The sequence below is a fragment of the Talpa occidentalis genome, unplaced genomic scaffold (assembly GCF_014898055.3).
Source record: "Talpa occidentalis isolate TD23 unplaced genomic scaffold, MPIMG_talOcc4v2.1 talOcc4.14, whole genome shotgun sequence".
Lineage (NCBI taxonomy): Eukaryota > Metazoa > Chordata > Mammalia > Eulipotyphla > Talpidae > Talpa > Talpa occidentalis.
In genome coordinates this window covers 42,003,596-42,029,757 of record NW_023601433.1, presented here as the reverse complement: position 1 = coordinate 42,029,757, position 26,162 = coordinate 42,003,596, and the positions used below count along the sequence as shown (strand labels likewise).

Sequence of the window (26,162 nt, the reverse complement as noted above, 5' to 3'; positions counted from 1 at the left end):
AAATTAAATATTACATAAGTACTACAATAAACTATTAACATCTTTATCTCCTTTAGCAAAAGAGAAAAGATCTTATGGATTCAAATTTACCTTATAGACTCACTTGCAGCTTTATCTTTTACAGTAGAAGAGAGAGAAGAATGAGTTTTGTCTTCAAATAAGTAAGAGAGTGGTGGTTTGACCACGTCTGTTGAGGGAAAAAGTATATATTATCTTTATTTAAAATAGACCATAACTATCTGCTATATTTATATGTTGAGTTGAGTAACCACTATTACCTTCTGATTTTTGTCTATCCCTAAGGAGATACTTATTTGGAATAGTTAAGTAACATCTCTGTAAACGTCTCCTCTCTCTGTTTGGACCTTCTGTTGGATCCAGTTGCCATGAAGTTGGATAGTAGATAGGGTCATACCAGACTGCTCTACAAATGAAAATGAAAGAATGTTTTAAAAGGTAATCTAAAGTGCTTGTTGCTTTAAAAAAGAATCATTGTATGCATTGAGTAAATAAATAAAAATTTACCTACTCAATCAAAAACCACAAAGACTTATATAATTAGACTAGGGGATGAACAATCTTAGTACAAAAGAATAACAGAAAAAGTGTCTGTTCCTGAATCCCAATCTCCCAGTTCCCTGCCTGGAGGCAAGTTCTGGCACCAGTTTCTTATACCTATTAAATAAAAAAAAAATGAATATTATGACTGTGTTTTAGTAGTGGGATATATTTTTCTGGGGATATTAGCACCTAAAAAAATTATAACATGAAAGGTAACTATGGTATACAAAGGTATTAAAAAACCAAGTGGCCTCTAGGAATATTTAATATTTTCTCACGTGCTTATTGATTTTATTTGTTTCATGGGAAGATTGTATTCATGTCATTTGCTCACTCAAAATTTAGGGACCTTAGTATTTTACTTTCATATCTTTAAAGATATTTTTTTTTTTAAGATTTTTTATTTATTTATTTATTTATTTGTTTGTTTGTTTATTTATTTATTCATTCATACAAGCACTGAGTACAGTCAGAAGTGCGGGAGGGTGAGAGAATTCACCAGAGCCAGAGCGGGGAGCAGAGCAGGCAGAAGGACCAAAGCACACTGCTGAGGGGAGCAGCGGGTGGCAGGAGAGGTCTGCACGCCATGTGGGACCCTCCTGTGGCCAGGGAGCAGCCGGGGATCGAACCGGTGCCGCAGAGGCCGCAGGCAGCTTCGTAACCCAGCGCTCAACCGCTGCGCCACCGAGGAGGCCCATCTTTAAAGATATTTTTAAACAATAGATATTAATTGATATATTTCTGAAAATAAATTTTCATTATAATTAAACACACTGGGAAAAATGAAAGTTCAAACCCACTCATTTCTTCTTTATAGTTTCTTCTATTGCATTGATCATCAGAGTCAATAAATATCCTATTTTCCTCTATTTTATAAACTTATTCAGTTTAATTCTTTAATTCACCTAGAGTTTGATTTCTTGTATGTTTGGTGTATTTTAGCAGCCTAACATCATACTAATTAGTTTCTTAACCAAATTTAGAGAATACTATAATTTCTTTTTTTTCATTATTTCATGATACATGTTTTAAATTACATTATTAATGTGTTAGCGAGAAAAAGATCCATTCATCAACCAATCTGTTTCAGTGATTTTTCTATTTTTTTGGCATAAATCGCTTTTTAAAATGAATGCAGCATAAAGGTTTATGATCTGGAAGAGGTGATGCCTCTCTCATTACCTTCCTTTCCCTTTTCTGAGCCCTCCAATGAATTAGAAACAATATTCTGATGGGATTATTCTAAAATGAGAATAATCACAAATTATTAAATAAAATTATTTAATAAATTATTAAATTAAAAAAAATTAAATAAAATTATTAAATTAAAATATTATAAATCTTTATTCTGGAATGAAAACAGTGTTTAACATCAATATATAAAATAGTTGTGCAAGACAACTTGAAATGTACTTTCACTGTGCTTACCTGTCATGTGTCAGTTGTTGAATAAGTTCCTGCCAATGTCTGCTGGCACTCAAATCTACCTTATACATTCCTCTAATATGCTGGATCACCTTTTTTCTCTCAATTCCTTGGGAGAGAGACACTGCCTGGGTGATATCTGCAGCTATTTTTGATATATCCTTTGATTTTGAATCAAGACGCTGAAAGAGACTTAACAAACAATAATTACATAAGTTAAGGGTATGTGGAATATTAAAAGTGTATCGAAACATGATACTTCGAAACTAAAAGTATATGTGAACTCTAATGGATCTTTAAAACATACTGACTGTTAGAACACATAAAATCCTACCTTTGTTGATTATTATTAACTGTTTTCTGCCAGGTGGCTTTATTCACACCTTCTTCAGTTTCATATTTCTTTTGTTCCTAAAAGATTTAGATAATAATACGCTAAATAAAACTCAGCACCATTTAATATTGTCATAGACCCAAAAAACTAATTTTAAAACCAAGTTAACAAAGGAAAAAATAATGTCCTTAGAGGACCGAATATTAAAACATTAACCACTTAAATGTTATACTCCTCTTTGCTTTCACACCACTTGGATCACAGAATTAGGGTAGATAAGTTAATCAGTTGCCAAACATGATGAGTTTGCATAGTTGCCTAATTCCTTATTTTGCTTTTTAAAGGTCTGTAACTCAAGGATGATGCTTCAACTTGCTTGTCACTAAAAATCTCTCCTTCACTGAAAGTCACTGTTAATGAAGAAGGATGACCATAAAAAATAAAACACTCCTTAAAATATGCCTATTCTTTCTCCACAGTGTAAAAGCAATATAAAGAAACAAAACTACCATTTCAAATATATCATCATTGATAACCTATAATTTAAAAAAATATTTTAATCACTTTTAAATTATATTAATGAGATCTCCTAAGAAGCAATTATGATTTCACTGACTCACCTCTTTGATCATTTTAATAAGATCTGATTTCGTTGATGCACTGGGAGGAATGCACTTATGACCACATAATTTTAAAGCATTCATAAGCAATTCTGCTGTGTCAAGTTCTTCTTCAGTCAATTCATCTTGGTGATTATGAATCAATTCTGACAAATACAAAACTAATTTGGCTCCATGCTTTAAAAAAAAAAGTTAATATTTTAGTTTCTTACATTTAAATTATTTGATAATAATTAAATTATATTGGTGTATTTATTTGACTAAATCAGCTGAATGAAAGGTTTAATTCTGAGGCAGAACTGAAGAAATTTGATTATGTATTGTCTACTTGGTGACTTTAGGGTGTAAGCTGACTTTGTTAGGAATAATGTTATGGTAACATAAGAAAAATGTTGTGACTTCTACAATTTACTTTAAAACACTGCAGAATAGGAAGTGATGCTAAAAATATTAGCAATTGTTAAATATAGGTAATAGTTTTATGGTATTCATTATAGTATCTATCTTAGTAAGCTTGCAAATTTAAATTGTAAAGATAAAAAAGAAAGAAAAAGTAAGGAGATAGGTAACAAGAAAGGAAGGAAGAAGAGAGGAAAACAAGAAAGAGAAAGAGGAAGGAGGGAAAGAAAGAAAAGAAAACAAAGCAAACTCTGGGGAAAGGAATTTTAGAGAGAATTTGTTAAAGGAATATAGGAAATAAGCTTGGGATAAGTGAATGGAATTCTTAGCTCTTCTTATAGAAAAAGTAAACAGGTAGGAAAACTCTCATTTCGACCTTTAGGTAAGATAATTATGCTTATTTTTCTTTTTTCCTTTGCTGCTAAAAATAGAAGTTGGTGAAAATTTCAGGTGTAAACCTTTTTCACCTTTTTTGGGTTAACTTGTAAGCATTCACTACTCTTTGGAGAACAAAAAGCAAAATCACTGAGACCTCAACTCCTAATTCTATGTGCATGCCCAGAGAAGGGTTGGTTTAAGGCCATCTTTTTTATGAGTGGATCCTATAATCAAAATGAAAGTATTTCTTAAGATAATGACAATTGTCCTACACAGCATAAACCTAAACTGGAGCTTGATTCATGATTTAACTGCCCCTTCTATGTTATAGATATTCTACCTGATTGCTGTGTATGCTACATTAGACATTAATTTTGACAATTTAAAAAATATGCATAATGTTACTTAAAAATTTGCATTGATACAAATACCACTGATTTTGGTTTATGACATTTTAAACTGTGAAAAGTATTAAATGTCAACAAATGGATTTGGAAATGATTACGTTTTGGGTGATATTTAAATTAACACACTGAATCACATCATGTCATTTTCCAAAAGTGTAAGATGAACATATGCAATGATGAAAATAGCAAAAGCACATTTTAATTCAACATTTTAAATTAGTCAGGAGACAGCTGCTATATGACCAAAAGGTAAAAATGAACAGATGCTCTACGAGTAAAAGGCCTGAAGAGTTGGCAAATAAACCAAAATGGCAAATGACTAGAATATTTCTATATGTGTGCCTTAAAGGTAATGTCCTTGATATAACTCTAAAAATATTTCAGTTAAGCATTCAGTGACATTTTAAAATCATCTTGAAAAACTATCAGAAACATTTTTATTCTGAACATTCAAAGAAACACATGATTTTCTTAAACACTTAAGTTGTTTATAACATCTCCTTTTAACATTTTCTGAATAATCATTTATCACTTACAGTTACTGGAACTAGAAAAGGAATTATTTGGGATAGTTGTAAAAAAAAAAGTCTTATTTTCAACCTTTAAGATACTGATTTAGGAAATTCAATCTATTAAGCAATATCCTTTGAAAGCAGTGAGATGCTCAAATATATAAAAATAAAATTATCAATAAAGTTTCAAGAAGGAAGAGTTCCAAGCAGACAAAGAGATGGAAGAAGGTTTCAAAGATGGAACAGAGTGAGTTGGGTATATGGGTAAATGAAAAGAATGAGGGTACGCAGACAAAAGAAGAGAGAAGTTGCTGTGTGATGGATGGACAGTACAAATAAAGTAGCACATCAGTAGGAATACACATGATGCAGAGTTTGCAAGAGACAAGAATGACACTATTTTGAGAAGAAAGGAACTACAGATTAGAAAATTAATTAGACACAAGTTGTAACAGTGAATTTAAAATTCAGGAAGATTACAGATGGAATACGGTTGTAAGAAAGGCATAAGAACATCTCTGTATACTGTTACGGAATGATTTCTAAGAATTATTGCCAGTAAAGTACAGAAGGCTGTATGTAGTTCACTCTTTGTGTTGAGAAATGGAGATAATATATATACTTGTTTGTATGTATGTGTGTGTACATGGATTTGCTTATATCTCCAAATGAAATAAAAAACAGAGAGGGCTACCTACAGGAAAAGGGAAGGAATGATGAGAGGGTATATAGATAAAAGTGAGAACCTCTATGAATGTGCTAATGCACAATGTTGATTTGGGAACTGTGTAGACATTAAACAAAATCAAACAAATAAATAAAGGCCCTAAAGTACCTAAAAATAGAAAAACTTGGGGAAAAAACAGAATGTAACTAGTTAGTTGATGTTGCTGGCATAACCAAATAGAGAAAATTATTTTAAGTGCATTATTCAGTATTTTCACCATACAACCTTGATGGTATCCTAAGAACCAAAAGAACTACAAAGAACTTTTAAATTGCATCCTATGGACTTACAATGAGTGATAACTTTGGTCATTTTACCTTCAAAATGTTATATACTTATATATAATGTAACAAATATAAAACATAAAGCAAATAAATAATCATTTTACTGTCATGAGAAAACAAAATTATCAACATTAATAAAAATACAAATATAAAATACAAAGTGAAAGTATAAGCACATAATTTATTTTTCTTTCTTTAGACACATATTTCCTAGTTTTGTCCTATAAAAAGGCTAAAAGGAAACAACCCAATAGAAGTAAACATACCTAGTTGCTAGATTTGTATTCTTTAAATATGATTACGACATAAAAAGAAAACAGGGAAAAGTTTGGTTCCCAGTCTGGGGAAGGAAATGTGCAAAATGAGCTGGGACTTTCTTCTGTTCCAGAAAACAAGGAAGTTAATCAGATTAATCTGATAAAAAATTAAAAGGCCACATTAAATGCAAACAATTTTAATATCAAACAGGATAATAACTGCAATGATATGAAACTATTTAAAATATTTATTTTAAAATAGCTGAGCTTATAATTATACCTTAAAAATAAAAACAAATACAAAAATTGAAAGTTGTTAGGACCTCAGCCCATTATTCTAAAAATTAATAATTAGGGGAAAGAAACTGCATATATTTCTTCCAGACTATATTTTAAGGTACCAAATAATTAATAGGGGAATGTTCTTTCCTTTATAAGAGTCATAGATAAAAGATGTTGGTGGAATGAGAAACTTAGAGAAATAACTGTTTTGCAACTCCTAACAACTATCATCAGTGGTGGATAAAGTGATTAGGTTAGAGATGTGAATTTAGTAGTATCTTTTAAAAAAATCTTAGCTATTTTAATTTTTGCGTAGTGTTATCTCATTGTGGTTTAATGTATATTTACATGATGACAAGTGATAGTAGGTTTATTCATATGTGCTTATTTGCCATCTGTACATATTATTTGGTAAATTATCTGTTCAAAATATTTTGAAATACGTTATATGACTTGCTGTTTGAATTGATGTTTCATGAATAATATAATGCTTTTAAAAAATATCTTCAAGCAGTTTTTAAAGAAAATACTTTAGATTTAGTAACATGACAAAGGATATTATTAGAACTTAGATACACAGCACTTCAAACATTGGAAAAAAGGATGGAAAATAAACATAAAAGTCAAGTTGTGTCTGATGTGGGCCAACTGAAAAAAACCTCAGGTCATCTTTACTTGATAAGAAAATCTTATTCATGATATTAGGTGTGAAAATACAGTTTAATTTCAGTTGTTTTTTACAATTTTACATTTCACCCAAAGTTTTACTAATCTTATGGGTACTAAAATACTTACTTGCAGTGATGGGCTAAGACAATCTCGTAGTATTTCTTGATGATTTGGTTCACGAACTATTTCAAAAATTTGCTTTCTCTCTTGTGAAGGATGTGCTGGTGACAAAATATGCACTAATAGTCTCCCAAGCTGCATTCGGAAGGTTTCCTTACAAGACCATAAGATTTTACTCCACTGTTGCTTGGATCCACTAGTTTTACTAGAACCCTTAAATCAAAACAGGAATGAATTAGACCAGATATTTTAAGCAATTATATACTAACCTTAACACACTTCTACAGATGATCATGGAACATGTTTTATACTAGATTTTTAAAAATAATCAAAATTAGAAAGACATATACATACACACAAATGTGTGTTTAAAAGACTTGGACATATACCAGTGTTTATAGAAGCATTATTCAAAATAGTCAAAAGGTGGAAATAATCCAAATGTCCTTTGATGGACAAATGAATAAAAAATATGTTATGTACATATAGTGGAATATTATTCAACCTGAAAAAGGAATGAAGTTCTGATACATGGTTCAAAGTAGATGAACTTTGAAAACATGATAAATGGAATAAGCCACACACACAAAAAGAGAAATATTATATAAGGATAAATAATATATAACATATATTAGTTATCTAAAAAGTCAAATTCATAGAGACACAATGTAGAATAATGGTTATGAGGGCCTGGGGGAGAAGGTAATAGGGAGTTATCGGTTAATAGATACAGAGTTTTAGTTTGGAATGATGAAAAAGTTCTGGATATGTATAGTATACATAAAATGCAAATAATGTGAATGTACTTAACACCACTGAATTGTACCCTTAAAAATGGTTAAAATAATAAATTTATATTATGTATATTTTTCCACAATTAAAAAAAGAGAATGATGAAGATTCTTCAGTCCTAAATCACTTAAAATGACCTACAACTTCCACTATCTTTGCAGTCCTCAGTCAGATGGGCCCTGGGATGCTTCAGGAAGTAACATCACTGTGGCAGCCTAAGGAGAACCCCAAGTTAAATTCAAACTTGTGTTGGTGGGTGAAACTGGTAGTTTCTGGAAAATGGTAGTACTAGGAAAACTATATTCATGACATGTCATTTGGTGACTTTGAGAACAAATAGGTAGCCGCCGTGGGTGCTGAGACTCAACCCCTTGTGTTCCATACCAACAGAGGACCTGTTAAGCTCAGTGAGTCGGATACAGCAGGTCAAGAGAGATTTGGTGGATTGAGAGATGGCTATTATATCCAAGCCCAATGTGCCATTATAATGTTTGATGTAACATCAAAAGTTACTTAGAAGAATGTCTAACTGGAATAGAGATTTGGTACAAGTATACGAAAACATCCCATCATGTCATGTGGCAGCACAGTAGATACTAAGACAGGAAAGTTAAGGCGAAATATATTGTCTTCCACTAAAAGAAGAATCTTCAGTACTATGACATTTCTGCAAAAAGTAACCACAACTTTGAAAAGTCCTTCCTCTGGCTTGGTAGAAACTAACTGATGATCCTAACTTGGAGCTCATTGCCATGTCTGCTCCTGCCCCACCAGAGATTGTCATGGACCAACTTTGACAGTACAGTATGAGCATTATTTAGAGGTTGCTCAGCTAACTGTCCCAGATCCTGTGAGAAGATGAAGCTACAGCCCAGCAACAGAAGTCTAGTTTTATAGGCAACTGTCATATGATGACAGTGGAGCAGCATGCTTGCCATTTTATTATATAGCTAAGCAGAACATGTGCCTACTCTTTGGGATGCTGAAGGAGATGAAAAGGGTTCAAAATGAATGTGGCAGTTAAAAAAAACTTCATTTTCTTTGGACCTGTTTATTTAGCTATTTTGGAAGGCAACTGTTCACATCTTCAGTTTCAAATAAAAGATTGCTACAGTTATATCACAATATTCAGTACAGAAATCTTATCTGTTGCTGTCATTCCTTTTCCTTTTTGTTTAGAGTTAGAATAAAGTTGTATTTCAGTGAGTGGGATATAGCACTCAGTGAGTGGGATACAGTGGGATCCATCAAAGTTATATTTCAAATGAAAAAAATGACTAGTATTTGTAATTTTTTTTTATTTATTTGTTTGTTTGTTTGTTTTGTTTATACATGCACTGGGTACAGTCAGAAACGCAGGAGGGTGAGAGAATTCACCAGAGCCAGAGTGGGGAGCAGAGCAGGCAGAAGGACCGAAGTACACTGCTGAGGGGAGCAGTACGGGCGGCAGGAGAGGTCTGCACGCCATGTGGGACCCTCCTCCGGTGGCCGGGGAGCAGCCGGGGATTGAACCGGCGCCGCACAGGCCGCGGGCAGCTTCGCAACCCAGCGCTCAACCGCTGCACCACCGGGGAGGCCCAGTATTTGTAAATTTTAATCTGAAAAAAAAAAAAAAAAAGCCAAAACCACAGTAGATATTTTATAGTACAAAAGAGAAATAATTCATAATACTTGAATTAGAAATAAATTGTTGAGCATAACAGTCATAAATTAAGAACTGCATATAAAGTGACCATCAAGATTCCCTAACAAATGACTAAGCTGTGTTGACTACAGTCCCAATAAGGCTACCATAATTCTGAACAAAACTCCTGTATGTGTATAAAAATGGAATCTGTACATTTTATAATTTATTCTGACTTTTGGAAATGGCTCTCCAATTACTCCTGATTCTAAGGGCGCAGTGTGAATGATTTAGTTCTAAGCGAAAACCACAGACACAAAATCTAGTTTAGATTTAGAGATTGGTATTTATGATATATGAGTTCTGCAGAATTAGATTGGCATTTGGTATCTATGGAGTGAACTGACTGATTTGCTCCCCATGGTCAACTCTAACTGACCCAGAGAAGTATAAATGAGTCAGTGAAAAGTGGAGCCTGATATTTGTCAATTTTCTCTTATATAATTTTGAAGATATTGATTACTTTTAAGCCAAGATTTAAATTTCACAATAATTCAGAATAATAATTCAAAGTATTTATAAAGTCCCTTAAAAATGGGTTATTAATTTATACTTTCACAGGAATCATCAAAACCCAGCTCTTCTCTGATGCTGATCCTACTAAACTACAATATTAGAAAGTGGCTTTCAGGTTACAAACTTAAAAACCAATGATACATGAAGTGAATCTTTTTAGAAAGGGTAAATTAGCACTATTTGTCATTCCATTATTAAAAATTCAAGTTGCCTGAGTTTTAGAAAACTCTATAAAAGACTATAAATATGGTTTTGAAAATATAATATAGACACACTCATTTTACTCATTTGCTCTTTACTCATTTACACTTTCCATATAATTAATTTACTTACAATGGATACTTTGAATCCTTCTACCAGGTATGTGTACATTTCTTTCTGAAATGGATTGAAAACGGAAGGTTGTTCCTGATGAATATTTTCTTCCAAAGTTTCATTCTGGGAAGCTGAGGTCTTGCTTTGAGTTGCATTTTCTGGAGTACTCAAAATGTCGATAATGTCTGGATTAAACTCTTTGAATTGAAAAATTAAAATTAAAAATGAGTCATATCACTGACACCAAGCTATTACAAATGGTAATAATGCTAGTAAAAATATTCTCCTTGATTACTACTTCAGTTATCACAACATGAGTGTGTGTAGTGTATTCGATTAGGAGATACAGTATACTAGAGAAAGTGAATGCTTTAGATGACTAAAGTGAATTGCTTTAGATGACTAAAAGTGAATTGCTTTAGATGACTAAAGCAATGCAGGAATTTAAACATATATACATCAAGCATTTCTAAATTCAGGATCTAGTTTACTAATGATGATGAAATTAAACTGCAAAAGTATTAAAGCCATGAGTTTCTTGCACAAATCAAACATAAAGATCATATGATATGTACATTAGATGGATGTACAGAGCTATTTTATTTCATGCCCGTTAAATGCTGTTCATGTGAACAAAATGATACAATTTTGGATTTTATCCTGGGAGCTAGGTGACTCAAACATAAATTAGAAAAGTTATTTTTGGGTTTTGAAGCTTAGGTGTATTCAATGGAATACTATTCAGCAATCAAAAAAGATAAACTCATGCCATTCACAGCAACATGGATGGAGCTGGAAGGGATTATGCTTAGTGAAATAAGTCAGAAGGAAAAAGGAAAATATTGGATGGTTTCACAAATAGGAGGAATATAGAGAATCAAATAAGGGGTCAGGAAAAAAAATATACAATAATAATAATAAGTTAAAAAAAATTAGCAGGCAACAAGAAATTAGAGACATTCTTCAAGGGAGGAGGAGGAAGAGGGACCAAAACAGGGGAGAGAGCACAGGGACTATGGTGATGGTTCACGGGTGACTTGTGGTGGGAATTTTACAGGAAATATACATAAAAGGAGAAAGCATACAAGCATGCATTGTACAAAATGGTTATGATGTAAAATATATATATATATATATGTAAAAAAGATTTTTTAAAAAGGTTAGGTGTATTATGTTTTTCTAGTAATTAACAATTACTGTTTTCTTTTCCTGCCTTCTTGAGGCTACTTGAACATATTTAGGATTTCATTTTGACTTAAATCTATAGGGTTTTTGAGTGGATCTCTTTGCATAGCCTTTTTTTTTTTTTAAGATTTATTTATTTATTTATTTATTTATTTATACAAGTACTGGGTACAGTCAGAAGCGCAGGAGGGTGAGAGAATTCACCAGAGCCAGAGCAGGGAACAGAACAGGCAGATGGACGAAATACACTGCTGAAGGGAGGAGCGGGCGCGGCAGCAGAGGTCTGCGCGCCATGTGGGACTCTCGCCTGTGGCCTGGGATTGAACCAGCACTGCAGAGGCTGTAGGCAGCTTCGCAGCCTAGCATTCAACCACTGCGCCACCAGGGGACGCCCTGCATAACCTTTTAGAGGTTGTTCCAGGTCTATCTATCTATCACGAACTGATATTAAAAATCAAATTGAGACCAGCACACAGCCCCGGCCGCCGGTAAGCCTGCGCGGAAAGGCGGCACGCCGGAAAAACAGACGCGGAGCGGGATTGCACGGGGAAAGCGGCGCGGATTGCGCGGATCGGATCGCAGCTGCCCAGGTCCCCGCGCCTGCGACCTAGGCTTGCGGGGAGACGACCAAGGCTTGCGGGGAGACGCGCGGAGGCCCTCCCGGAGTGAGCAGGAACCAGGCGCCCAGGCAGGGGAGCGGGATTCAAAAGGCGCCATTCCCGCGCCACTGATCTGGGCTACAGCCCGCGTCCTGGAACTGAGGGCTTTGGAACTGAGACCCGGGGCACGAAATTAGGGGCGTGGGTTCCCCACGACGGTGGGGCACAAGGCAGACACAGCACCCCAAAGCCGTTGAGGTGTACCCTACCATCCCTGCTCTGCTCCCTGTCCCACTGGGTGGAAAATCAGCTCCCCAAGGGCTCTAGGAGAGATCTCTGGCGCCACCTAGCGACTTGAAGCCAGCACAGGCTCCTGAAGCAGCTAGTGGCCAGCTGGGAGTTAGCCCATGCCGGGCCCCTTCCGAACAAGTAGTCTGAGCCCACAGGGAGAGCGAGCACCCAAAGCCAGGGCAGACCAAGCGCGCAGAAGAGTGTGCCTGAGACCGGACGCGCAGGGAGTGTGTCCCACATCACCATTATAGAATAGGGACATTTCTTCAGTAAAGACTACCTGCAGAAGGCTTCCTCAGGAGCCAGAGGTGAGCGGGGAAAGTTCGCCCACGCCAGAACCCCTCTGGCCTGCAGTCCAAGCCCAGAGGGGGAGCAGGAACCCACCGCCGGGGCAGACCAGGCGCACAGGGGAGTGTGTCCCCACATCGGCATTTTAGAACAGGGACCTTTCTCCAGTAAAGACTGCTTGAAACTGACAGATGACTCCTGGAGGAACCAGGGGGGAGCAGAGAAGTCCACCCAAGATGCCGGCCAGTCCCAACTACACAGTGTCCCAACGCATACGGCAAATTAGAAAACAGACAGTAGGGAGGAGAAGAACCACACGCAACCTAGCAACTCTCCAGAGAAAAAGCACACCACAAAAAGAAAACCAGCCCCCAGATGGCAACGACAGTAACTTGGAAGAACTTCTGAGCCTTCCAGAAAGAGAATTTAAAATTGCCGTGATTAAAAAACTGACAGAAGTCATAAAGGAAAACAATGATAAGGGAAAAATAATCAACGATCAGAAGAATGAAATTGAGTCCCTAAAGAGGGAAGTAAAAGAAATGCAGGAGATCAAAGAATTAATGGAAGAACTAAAGAATTCTGGGAAAAGCAATGAAAGCAGAATTGATGAAATGGAAGAACGAATAAGTACTCTTGAAGACACAGAAATAAAAAGAACCAAAACAGAAAAGGAAAGAGAAGTACGAAGGAAAAAGAATGAAGAAAGACTTCGGGAACTATCTGACTCCATGAGGAAAGGAAATATAAGAGTTATAGGAATACCAGAAGGAGAGGAGAGAGAAGTAGGAACAGAGAAAATATTCAAAGAGATAATTGAAGAGAACTTCCCAAATGTGAAGGAGGAGCTGAAAATTGATATACAAGAAGCAAGAAGAACACCAAACTTCCACGACGAAAGGAAAAATACAGCAAGACACATAATAGTAAAGCTCCCAAGAATCCAGGACAAGGAAAAAATAATGAAGCTGGCAAGAGGGAAGAAACAGATAACATTCAAAGGAAAGCCAATCAGGCTGACATCAGACTTCTCCGAAGAAACACTACGGGCAAGGAGAGAGTGGAGGGACATAGTCAACAGACTCCAAGAAAACAGATGCCAACCAAGAATACTCTATCCCGCAAAGCTCTCCTTCCTCCATGAAGAAAGAATATGGACTTTCCCAGACAAACAGAAACTCCGGAATTTCATTGCAACTAAACCCCCACTCCAAAAAATACTACAAGGAGTCATAAAGCCAGAACCTCAGAGGGACGAATAACAATGAAAGAAGGCCAAAAAAAAAAAAAAGTTATTAAAAGAATAAATAAATAAAATCAAAGGAAAGACAAACACAATGGCAAATACAGATGTTAACATATCAATATTAACTCTAAATGTAAATGGACTAAACTCTTCAATAAAAAGACACAGAGTTGCAGCCTGGATTAAGAAACAAAACCCAACCTTTTGCTGTCTCCAGGAAACACATTTAGCTACAAAAGATAAAAATAGGCTCAAAGTCAAAGGATGGAAAACAATCCTACAAGCAAATGGACCAAAAAAGAAAGCAGGAACAGCTATACTTATATCAGAAAACAGACTTCAAACTCAAAAAGATAAAAAGAGACCCCAATGGTCACTACATTATGATCAAGGGGACAATACTTCAAGAAGAAATAACACTCATTAACATATACTCACCAAACGAAGGAGCACCAAAATATATCAGACAACTGTTGTCCTCTCTGAAAACAGACATCAGAGAAAACACATACGTAGTGGGAGACTTCAACACACCACTATCAACAATGGATAGATCAACAAGACAAAAAATAAGTAAAGAAACCAAAGCTCTAAATAAGGACCTAGAGCAATTGGGCTTAACAGACATCTATAGAACACTAAACCCCAAAAAAACGGAGTACACATTTTTCTCAAGTGCACACGGATCATTCTCCAGGATCGATCACATACTGGGGCACAAGACAAACATCAACAGATACACCAAGATTGAAATCATATCAACCATCTTTTCTGACCATGAAGGCATCAAACTAGAAATAAACCATAAAAAGAAGGCAAGGAACTTTCCTACCTCATGGAGATTAAAAACCACACTACTGGAAGACCACTGGACTAATGAGGAGATCAAAGAAGAAATTAAAAAATTTTTTGAATTGAACGACAAGGAGGACACCAATATCCTAAATGTATGGGATGCAGCAAAAGCAGTAATAAGAGGAAAATATATAGCAATAGAAGCTCACATCAAGAAACAAGAAAGAACTCAAAGAAACAACCTAATCTCGAAGCTCAAAGATCTAGAAAAAGAACAACAAAAAAACCCCAAACCAGTAGAAGAAAAGAAATAATAAAAACCAAGGCAGAAATAAATGAAATTGAAACTAAAAAAACAATCCAAAAGATCAATGAAACCAAGAGCTGGTTCTTTGAAAAAATCAATAAAATAGACAAACCCCTAGCCAGGCTCACAAAGGAAAAAAGGGAGAAAGCACAAATAAACAGGATCATCAATGAAAGAGGAGAAATCACAACGGACACAGCAGAAATCAAAAGAATAATCAGTAACTACTATGAACAGTTATATGGAAACAAGTTTAACAATCTAGAGGAGATGGACAAATTCCTACAACTCTACAATCACCAAAGCTAGATAAAGAAGAAATAGAACACCTAAACAGACCAATTACAAGCAGCGAAATTGAAATGGTAATCAAAAACCTCCCCAAAAACAAAAGCCCAGGACCTAATGGATTTACAAATGAATTCTACCAAACATTCAGAGACGAATTAGTGCCTATCCTTCACAAACTCTTCCAAAAAATTGAGAAGGAAGGGACAATACCAAACACGTTCTATGAAGCCAACATTACACTAATACCAAAACCGAACAAGGACAACACAAAAAAGGAAAACTACAGGCCAATCTCCCTAATGAACACTGATGCAAAAATCCTCAATAAAATTTTAGCCATCAGAATCCAACAATGTATCCATAAGATAATTCACCACGACCAAGTAGGATTCATTCCAGGGACACAAGGATGGTTTAACATCCGAAAATCAATCAACGTTATCCAGCACATCAACAAAAAGAAATATAAAAACCATATGATAATATCAATAGATGCTGAGAAAGCTTTCGACAAAGTGCAACACCCATTCATGATAAAGCCCTTGAAATTCTTGGGATACAAGGAACATACCTTAACATCATAAAGGCCATCTATGACAAGCCAACAGCCAGTATCATTCTCAATGGTGAAAAGCTGAAAGCAATTCCATTAAGATCTGGAACAAGACAAGGATGTCCACTCTCACCACTGCTTTTCAATATAATACTGGAAGTCCTAGCCAGGGCAATAAGACAAGAGAAAGACATACAAGGAATCCAAATAGGAAAGAAGAAGTCAAACTATCACTATTTGCAGATGATATGATATTATACATAGAGAACCCCAAAAACTCCACAGAAAAGCTAATTCAACTCATCAATCAGTTCAGTAAAGTGGCAGGATACAAAATCAACACGCAAAAGTCAGTAGCCTTCCTATACACAAACAATAAATCTGAAGAAGAAGAAATCAAAAAAACCATCCCTTTCGTTATTGAAACAAAAAAAATCAAATATTTGGGAGTAAATCTAACAAAAGAGGTAAAGGACCTATACAAAGAAAACTATAAAACACTGTTAAAAGAAATAGAAGAAGACACAAAGAAATGGAGAGATATCCCCTGCTCATGGATTGGAAGAATAAACATTATTAAAATGGCCATCCTTCCAAAAGCAATATACAGATTCAATGCTATTCCAATCAAAATTTCAATGTCATTCTTCAAAGAAATAGAACAATTATTGATGAAATTCATATGGAATCACAAAAAACCCCGAATAGCCAAAGCTCTCCTGAAAAAAAAAGAAGGGAATGGAGGCATCACACTCCCAGACTTCAAACTCTACTACAAAGCCATAATCATCAAAACTGCATGGTATTGGAACAAGAACAGACATACAGACCAATGGAATCGAATAGAAAATCCAGAAATAAACCCACAGATTTATGGTCAACTAATCTTTGACAAAGGAGCAAAGACTATGCATTGGAGCAAAGAAAGTTTGTTCAATAAATGGTGCTGGGAAAACTGGGTCGCTACATGCAAAAAAATGAAGCTTGACCACTACCTCACACCATACACAAAAATCAACTCAAAATGGATTAAAGAATTAGACATAAGACCTGAAACCATAAAATATATAGAAGGAAATATAGGCGAAACACTACGTGATTTGCACATCAAAGACATCTTTACAGACACATCACCCAAAGCAGTGATAGTGAAGGCGAAGATAAACAGCTGGGACTACATCAAATTAAAGAGCTTCTGCACAGCAAAAGAGACAATAACAAAAACAAAGAGAAACCCCACCAACTGGGAGAACATTTTTGCACCCAACACTAATGATAAAGGACTGATCACAAAAATCTGCAAAGAGCTGACGAGACTCAACAACAACAAAGAAAATAATCCAGTCAAAAAATGGGCAGAAGAGCTAAAAAGAAACTTCTCTGAAGAGGAAATGCAAATGGCCAACAGGCATATGAAAAAATGTTCAACATCACTTGTCATCAGGGAAATGCAAATCAAAACTACCATGAGATACCATCTTACACCAGTGAGAATGGCACATATTAAAAAAACTAGCAACAACAAATGTTGGCGAGGGTGTGGAGAAAAAGGAACTCTTCTGCACTGTTGGTGGGAGTGCAAACTGGTCCAACCACTGTGGAAAGCTGTGTGGAGATTTCTGGACCTACTAAACATAGAGCTTCCATATGATCCAGCAATTCCACTCCTAGGTATTTACCCAAAGGACACAGAAACATCAATTCCAAAGAACACCTGCACCCCTATGTTTATAGCAGCACTGTTTACAATAGCTAAGCTTTGGAAACAACCCAAATGCCCAAAAATAGATGACTGGATCAAGAAGATGTATGGTATATATGTTATTCCATGGTATATATACCATGGAATATTACTCAGCATTCAAAAAAGATAAACACATGCAATTTGCAGCAACATGGATGGCGCTGGAAGGGATCATGCTCAGCGAAATAAGCCAAAAAGAAAAAGAAAAATACCGGATGGTCTCACTCATAGCAGGAATCTAGAAAACTTAAATAAGGGACCAGGAAAATGAATAACTATAAGAAAGTGAAAATCAAAATCAACAAAAAACTATGAACCAGAGACACTTTTAGGGGGGCAGGGGCGGGAGGGGAGGGATTGGGGTCAGAATGGGGGCGCTGCAATTGTATGGGGAATATAACAATAAAATTTATTATCTAATAAAAAAAAATCAAATTGAAACCACAATGCAATTTTACTACACAACTACCATGATGGTTAAAAACAACAAATAGTAATGATTCCAATTACTGGTAAGGATATGTGATTACCAATTACTGGTAAGTGATTCAGAAAACTGAATCACTCAGATGTTGCTGGTGGGAGTGTAAAATTGTATGGATGCTCTGGACAAGATTAGCAGGTTTCTAACAAAAACGAAACAGGCAACTGCCATACAAACCAACGTTTGCACTCCTGGGCATTTATCCCAGAAAAAAATGAAGACTTATGTTCACACAAAAACCTGTGCACAAATGTTTATAGCAGGCAGCTTTATTTATAATAGTCCAAAATGGAAAAAATATCAAATGATTTTTCAACAGATGAATGGTTAACAAACTGTGATAAATCCATGCTATGGAATCATAGCAAACACAGAAAAGGAATAAACTATCGATACATGCAACAACCAGGAACACTCCCTAGAGGATAATGTTGAATGAAAAAAACCAAACCAACAGGTTGTATGATTCCATTTTTGCAACATTCTTGAAATGATGAAAATATAGAAATAAAAAATATGTCAGAGGTTGCCAGGGACTAAGGAGAGGAAAGAGTGGGATGAAAGTGTGTAGGCTAAAAATAAAAGCAATGTAAGGAATCCTTGTGATGATGGAAATATTCTGCTTATTGATGGCATTAATGTCAATATCCTGGCTTACAGTTTTTCCAAATCATTAGGGGAACTGGGGAAAGAGTACATGGAACCTCTATAATAATAATAATAACTGCATGTAAATCTATGATTATCTCAAATAAAAGTTAAAAAAATATACCAGAGGTGCGGCACTGTTTTAAACTCAATGGTAAATCTCAGTCAGGATTTAACACATTAAACAATGAACTTTTATTCAAGATATTAGTTCTAAATCAGAAATTCTTTTAATAGCATGGATGGTAAGAATAAGGACAATGCTGCTTAAAAATTGGAAGCCTAATCAGTTTCCTTTCAAATTATTTTCTTTTAATCCAATATCTGAACAAGAAAATATTTATTCTCTAGTCATACCTAGATAAATAATCCTGTTAACTGCTAAAATGGTGAGCCTCTGTAGTCTCTGTGCAAGTTCTATTTCCGTTGCCTGGACGGGATTCTCCTGGCTCATTCTCCGTTGCATCATCATATAAAGTTCATCACTTGCTACTGAACGCATTTTCATTAGAAGAGAGTCAGTCTGAGCAAGTGGAAATTTTCGAGGACCTTCAAGTACATAAATTAAAACATCAAATATCAGAATGAACAGGAATCAAGGACTAGCTTTGGTTATCAAATCACCTTATTTAATACAGAGTTAATTCATACAAAGGAAAAGAAAGTGATTAAAAGTGATGTTTTTCCCTCTTTAAAGAAGTAAAACAGTACCTTTGATTTCAAAGTCCTAAATAAAAATGTTAAAGCTAGTAACGTAGCTTAGTAGGATGAGTATCATTTGGCAAAATTCTGAAAAACTCAAAGAATTATAAGGGTATAAGTAGTTCAGAATGCTTTGACAAAATATTTTCAAATACTGTTTTACTTCCGTATACTCCAAAATAATCAACAGATTTTAAACGCATATTATGTTTTATTTATAACATTACATTTTCTGGATAATTACCATTGTTGGATTTGCAAAGGAGTTTTGAAAAGTGTATATATAGTGGCATAATGGAAATCAGCCAAATGAAAGTGAAGAGATCAGAAAGGCCAATATAATTCCAATGATTTGCTATTAAGATGATTTGGTGCGTAAGCATCATTTGGAATTCAATCCTACAAAAGCATTTCCTGAGAAATGTTTCTTTAGATTGAATGGGCAGAGTGGTGTTCCTGCACCATTACTACACCTGCTCCAGGAGGTACCACCGAGGTAGTAGATCCAGGAGAAAACAGGGGGAATGTGTCTTGATTTAATGGACTGAAGTAGAAAGGCATCGGAAGTTGACCATAGGAACCAAAATGACGTCTTGGTAGGTGAGGATTAATGGAAGCCTTCATGGGAATTGAACCTTTGTTTTAAATTATGAAAACATATATTAATTTACATAAATAGCTTTTATAAACATTACTTATTATAACTAAATTATGATAAGTTTAAATGACTCATCCTTAAGATAAAGAATTTAATAACATTTATTTAGTAAGTCCAGAATTTAGGAAATCAGTTATTTTTCATCAGTGAATACATTTTGATGGACAGAGTCAGCAAAGATACTTCATATCTGGATATTAACTAAGCCAAGGATTTAGGTACAGAGCAGAGAAGAAATGGACATGAGAATGAGAACTATCAACAAGAAACATTAGTTATCTGTGAAAGTAACAGGATAACTTTCTTATGTCAACAGAGGGTGAATTCCTTCTAAGCAGTCACTGACTATATAAGGACGCCTGCAAAGGAAAGGTGGTCTAAAAGTCATCTTTTGGTATATACAAAGCTGAGCATTATCTCCAGACTTGGTAAAAGATAGAATTCTATCTGTGGCAACAGAGGTACAACTGGGATAGCAGCTCAAGAGGAGATACTGCTTTCAGATATAAAATTAAAAAGGCTATATAAAGGCAATTAACTTTGGTCATATAGATGCTTTAAAAGTTTTATTTATATAAACTTTTATTAAGCATAATCTAAACATACTATTGCAAGACAATGTTTATTTAATAGCCCTTCAATACAGATAGATTTTTCACATCCTTTTTATTTTTATTTATTTATTTATTTTTAAATAATAAATTTTATTGTTATATTCCCCATACAATTGCAGCCCCCCATTCGGACCCCAATCCCTCCCCTCCCACCCCCGCCCCCCTAAAAGTGTCTCTGGTTCATAGTTTTTTGTTGATTTTGATTTTCACTTTCTTAAAGTTATTCATTTTCCTGGTCCCTTATTTAAGTTTTCTAGATTCCTGTTATGAGTGAGACCATCCGGTATTTTTCTTTTTCTTTTTGGCTTATTTCGCTGAGCATGATCCCTTCCAGTGCCATCCATGTTGCTGCAAATTGCATGTGTTTATCTTTTTTGAATGCTGAGTAATATTCCATGGTATATATGTACCACATCTTCTTGATCCAGTCATCTATTTTTGGGCATTTGGGTTGTTTCCAAAGCTTAGCTATTGTAAACAGTGCTGCTGTAAACAGGGGTGCAGGTGCTCTTTGGAATTGATGTTTCTGTGTCTTTTGGGTAAATACCTAGGAGTGGAATTGCTGGATCATATGGAAGCTCTATGTTTAGTAGGTCCAGAAATCTCCACACAGCTTTCCATAGTGGTTGGACCAGTTTGCACTCCCACCAACAGTGCAGAAGAGTTCCTTTTTCTCCACACCCTCGCCAACATTTGTTGTTGCTAGTTTTTTTAATATGTGCCATTCTCACTGGTGTAAGATGGTATCTCATGGTAGTTTTGATTTGCATTTCCCTGATGACAAGTGATGTTGAACATTTTTTCATATGCCTGTTGGCCATTTGCATTTCCTCTTCAGAGAAGTTTCTTTTTAGCTCTTCTGCCCATTTTTTGACTGGATTATTTTCTTTGTTGTTGTTGAGTCTCGTCAGCTCTTTGCAGATTTTTGTGATCAGTCCTTTATCATTAGTGTTGGGTGCAAAAATGTTCTCCCAGTTGGTGGGGTTTCTCTTTGTTTTTGTTATTGTCTCTTTTGCTGTGCAGAAGCTCTTTAATTTGATGTAGTCCCAGCTGTTTATCTTTGCCTTCACTATCACTGCTTTGGGTGATGTGTCTGTAAAGATGTCTTTGATGTGCAAATCACGTAGTGTTTCGCCTATATTTCCTTCTATATATTTTATGGTTTCAGGTCTTATGTCTAGTTCTTTAATCCATTTTGAGTTGATTTTTGTGTATGGTGTGAGGTAGTGGTCAAGCTTCATTCTTTTGCATGTAGCGACCCAGTTTTCCCAGCACCATTTATTGAACAAACTTTCTTTGCTCCAATGCATAGTCTTTGCTCCTTTGTCAAAGATTAGTTGACCATAAATCTGTGGGTTTATTTCTGGATTTTCTATTCGATTCCATTGGTCTGTATGTCTGTTCTTGTGCCAATACCATGCAGTTTTGATGATTATGGCTTTGTAGTAGAGTTTGAAGTCTGGGAGTGTGATGCCTCCATTCCCTTCTTTTTTTTTCAGGAGAGCTTTGGCTATTCGGGGTTTTTTGTGATTCCATATGAATTTCATCAATAATTGTTCTATTTCTTTGAAGAATGACATTGAAATTTTGATTGGAATAGCATTGAATCTGTATATTGCTTTTGGAAGGATGGCCATTTTAATAATGTTTATTCTTCCAATCCATGAGCAGGGGATGTCTTTCCATTTCTTTGTGTCTTCTTCTATTTCTTTTAACAGTGTTTTATAGTTTTCTTTGTATAGGTCCTTTACCTCTTTTGTTAGATTTATTCCCAAATATTTGATTTTTTTTGTTTCAATAACAAAAGGGATGGTTTTTTTGATTTCTTCTTCAGATTTATTGTTTGTGTATAGGAAGGCTACTGACTTTTGCGTGTTGATTTTGTATCCTGCCACTTTACTGAACTGATTGATGAGTTGAATTAGTTTTTCTGTGGAGTTTTTGGGGTTCTCTATGTATAATATCATATCATCTGCAAATAGTGATAGTTTGACTTCTTCTTTTCCTATTTGGATTCCTTGGATGTCTTTCTCTTGTCTTATTGCTCTGGCTAGGACTTCCAGTATTATACTGAAAAGCAGTGGTGAGAGTGGGCATCCTTGTCTTGTTCCAGATCTTAATGGAATTGCTTTCAGCTTTTCACCATTGAGAATGATACTGGCTGTTGGCTTGTCATAGATGGCCTTTATGATGTTGAGGTATGTTCCTTGTATCCCAAGAATTTCAAGGGCTTTTATCATGAATGGGTGTTGCACTTTGTCGAAAGCTTTCTCAGCATCTATTGATATTATCATATGGTTTTTATATTTCTTTTTGTTGATGTGCTGGATAACGTTGATTGATTTTCGGATGTTAAACCATCCTTGTGTCCCTGGAATGAATCCTACTTGGTCGTGGTGAATTATCTTATGGATACATTGTTGGATTCTGATAGCTAAAATTTTATTGAGGATTTTTGCATCAGTGTTCATTAGGGAGATTGGCCTGTAGTTTTCCTTTTTTGTGTTGTCCTTGTTCGGTTTTGGTATTAGTGTAATGTTGGCTTCATAGAACGTGTTTGGTATTGTCCCTTCCTTCTCAATTTTTGGAAGAGTTTGTGAAGGATAGGCACTAATTCGTCTCTGAATCTTTGGTAGAATTCATTTGTAAATCCATCAGGTCCTGGGCTTTTGTTTTTGGGGAGGTTTTTGATTACCATTTCAATTTCGCTGCTTGTAATTGGTCTGTTTAGGTGTTCTATTTCTTCTTTATCTAGCTTTGGGTGATTGTAGAGTTGTAGGAATTTGTCCATCTCCTCTAGATTGTTAAACTTGTTTCCATATAACTGTTCATAGTAGTTACTGATTATTCTTTTGATTTCTGCTGTGTCCGTTGTGATTTCTCCTCTTTCATTGATGATCCTGTTTATTTGTGCTTTCTCCCTTTTTTCCTTTGTGAGCCTGGCTAGGGGTTTGTCTATTTTATTGATTTTTTCAAAGAACCAGCTCTTGGTTTCATTGATCTTTTGGATTGTTTTTTTAGTTTCAATTTCATTTATTTCTGCTTTGGTTTTTATTATTTCTTTTCTTCTACTGGTTTTGGGGTTTTTTTGTTGTTCTTTTTCTAGATCTTTGAGCTTCGAGATTAGGTTGTTTCTTTGAGTTCTTTCTTGTTTCTTGATGTGAGCTTCTATTGCTATATATTTTCCTCTTATTACTGCTTTTGCTGCATCCCATACATTTAGGATATTGGTGTCCTCCTTGTCGTTCAATTCAAAAAATTTTTTAATTTCTTCTTTGATCTCCTCATTAGTCCAGTGGTCTTCCAGTAGTGTGGTTTTTAATCTCCATGAGGTAGGAAAGTTCCTTGCCTTCTTTTTATGATTTATTTCTAGTTTGATGCCTTCATGGTCAGAAAAGATGGTTGATATGATTTCAATCTTGGTGTATCTGTTGATGTTTGTCTTGTGCCCCAGTATGTGATCGATCCTGGAGAATGATCCGTGTGCACTTGAGAAAAATGTGTACTCCGTTTTTTTGGGGTTTAGTGTTCTATAGATGTCTGTTAAGCCCAATTGCTCTAGGTCCTTATTTAGAGCTTTGGTTTCTTTACTTATTTTTTGTCTTGTTGATCTATCCATTGTTGATAGTGGTGTGTTGAAGTCTCCCACTACATATGTGTTTTCTCTGATGTCTGTTTTCAGAGAGGACAACAGTTGTCTGATATATTTTGGTGCTCCTTCGTTTGGTGAGTATATGTTAATGAGTGTTATTTCTTCTTGAAGTATTGTCCCCTTGATCATAATGTAGTGACCATTGGGGTCTCTTTTTATCTTTTTGAGTTTGAAATCTGTTTTATCTGATATAAGTATAGCTGTTCCTGCTTTCTTTTTTGGACCATTTGCTTGTAGGATTGTTTTCCATCCTTTAACTTTGAGCCTATTTTTATCTTTTGTAGCTAAATGTGTTTCCTGGAGACAGCAAAAGGTTGGATTTTGTTTCTTAATCCAGGCTGCAACTCTGTGTCTTTTTATTGAAGAGTTTAGTCCATTTACATTTAGAGTTAATATTGATATGTTAACATCTGTATTTGCCATTGTGTTTGTCTTTCCTTTGATTTTATTTATTTATTCTTTTAATAACCTTTTTTTTTTTTTTTTTTTGGCCTTCTTTCATTGTTATTCATCCCTCTGAGGTTCTGGCTTTAGGACTCCTTGTAGTATTTTTTGGAGTGGGGGTTTAGTTGTAATGAAATTCCGGAGTTTCTGTTTGTCTGAGAAGGTCCATATTCTTTCTTCAAAGAGGAAGGAGAGCTTTGCGGGATAGAGTATTCTTGGTTGGCATCTGTTTTCTTGGAGTCTGTTGACTATGTCCCTCCACTCTCTCCTTGCCCGTAGTGTTTCTTCGGAGAAGTCTGATGTCAGCCTGATTGGCTTTCCTTTGAATGTTATCTGTTTCTTCCCTCTTGCCAGCTTCATTATTTTTTCCTTGTCCTGGATTCTTGGGAGCTTTACTATTATGTGTCTTGCTGTATTTTTCCTTTCGTCATGGAAGTTTGGTGTTCTTCTTGCTTCTTGTATATCAATTTTCAGCTCCTTCTTCACATTTGGGAAGTTCTCTTCAATTATCTCTTTGAAAATTTTCTCTGTTCCTACTTCTCTCTCCTGTCCTTCTGGTATTCCTATAACTCTTATATTTCCTTTCCTCATGGAGTCAGATAGTTCCCGTAGTCTTTCTTCGTTCTTTTTCCTTCGTACTTCTCTTTCCTTTTCTGTTTTGGTTCTTTTTATTTCTGTGTCTTCAAGAGTACTTATTCGTTCTTCCATTTCATCTATTCTGCTTTCATTGCTTTTCCCAGAATTCTTTAGTTCTTCCATTAATTCTTTGATCTCCTGCATTTCTTTTACTTCCTTCTTTAGGGACTCAATTTCATTCTTCTGATCGTTGATTATTTTTTCCTTATCATTGTTTTCCTTTATGACTTCTGTCAGTTTTTTAATCACGGCAATTTTAAATTCTCTTTCTGGAAGGCTCAGAAGTTCTTCCAAGTTACTGTCGTTGCCATCTGGGGGCTGGTTTTCTTTTTGTGGTGTGCTTTTTCCCTGGGGAGTAGCTAGGTTGCGTGTGGTTCTTCTCCTCCCTACTGTCTGTTTTCTAATTTGCCGTATGCGTTGGGACACTGTGTAGTTGGGACTGGCCGGCATCTTGGGTGAGCTTCTCTGCTCCCCTCTGGTTCCTCCAGGAGTCATCTGTCAGTTTCAAGCAGTTTTTACTGGAGAAAGGTCCCTGTTCTAAAATGCCGATGTGGGGACACACTCCCCTGTGCGCCTGGTCTGCCCCGGCGGTGGGTTCCTGCTCCCCCTCTGGGCTTGGACTGCAGGCCAGAGGGGGTCTGGCGTGGGCGAACTTCCCCCGCTCACCTCTGGCTCCTGAGGAAGCCTTCTGTAGGTAGTCTTTACTGAAGAAATGTCCCTGTTCTAAAATGGCGATGTGGGAC

General features: G+C 35.7%; 1 protein-coding gene and 1 pseudogene across 1 annotated transcript in view; one reads left to right on the top strand and one right to left on the bottom strand.

Moving 5' to 3' along the window:
- LYST (lysosomal trafficking regulator) overlaps positions 1–26,162 on the bottom strand; it is a 172,398-nt gene that overhangs the window by 48,943 nt on the left and 97,293 nt on the right. The window contains exons 29-36 of the mRNA XM_037510386.2: positions 19,071–19,262; positions 10,301–10,479; positions 6,982–7,188; positions 2,941–3,117; positions 2,321–2,397; positions 1,990–2,178; positions 279–424; positions 91–187 (exon numbers count right to left, since the gene is read on the bottom strand). Of these exons, the coding sequence (XP_037366283.1) occupies positions 91–187; positions 279–424; positions 1,990–2,178; positions 2,321–2,397; positions 2,941–3,117; positions 6,982–7,188; positions 10,301–10,479; positions 19,071–19,262 (1,264 nt within the window). The remainder of the gene's footprint in view (positions 1–90; positions 188–278; positions 425–1,989; positions 2,179–2,320; positions 2,398–2,940; positions 3,118–6,981; positions 7,189–10,300; positions 10,480–19,070; positions 19,263–26,162) is intronic.
- On the top strand, positions 7,900–8,629 carry LOC119245103 (GTP-binding nuclear protein Ran-like; annotated as a pseudogene).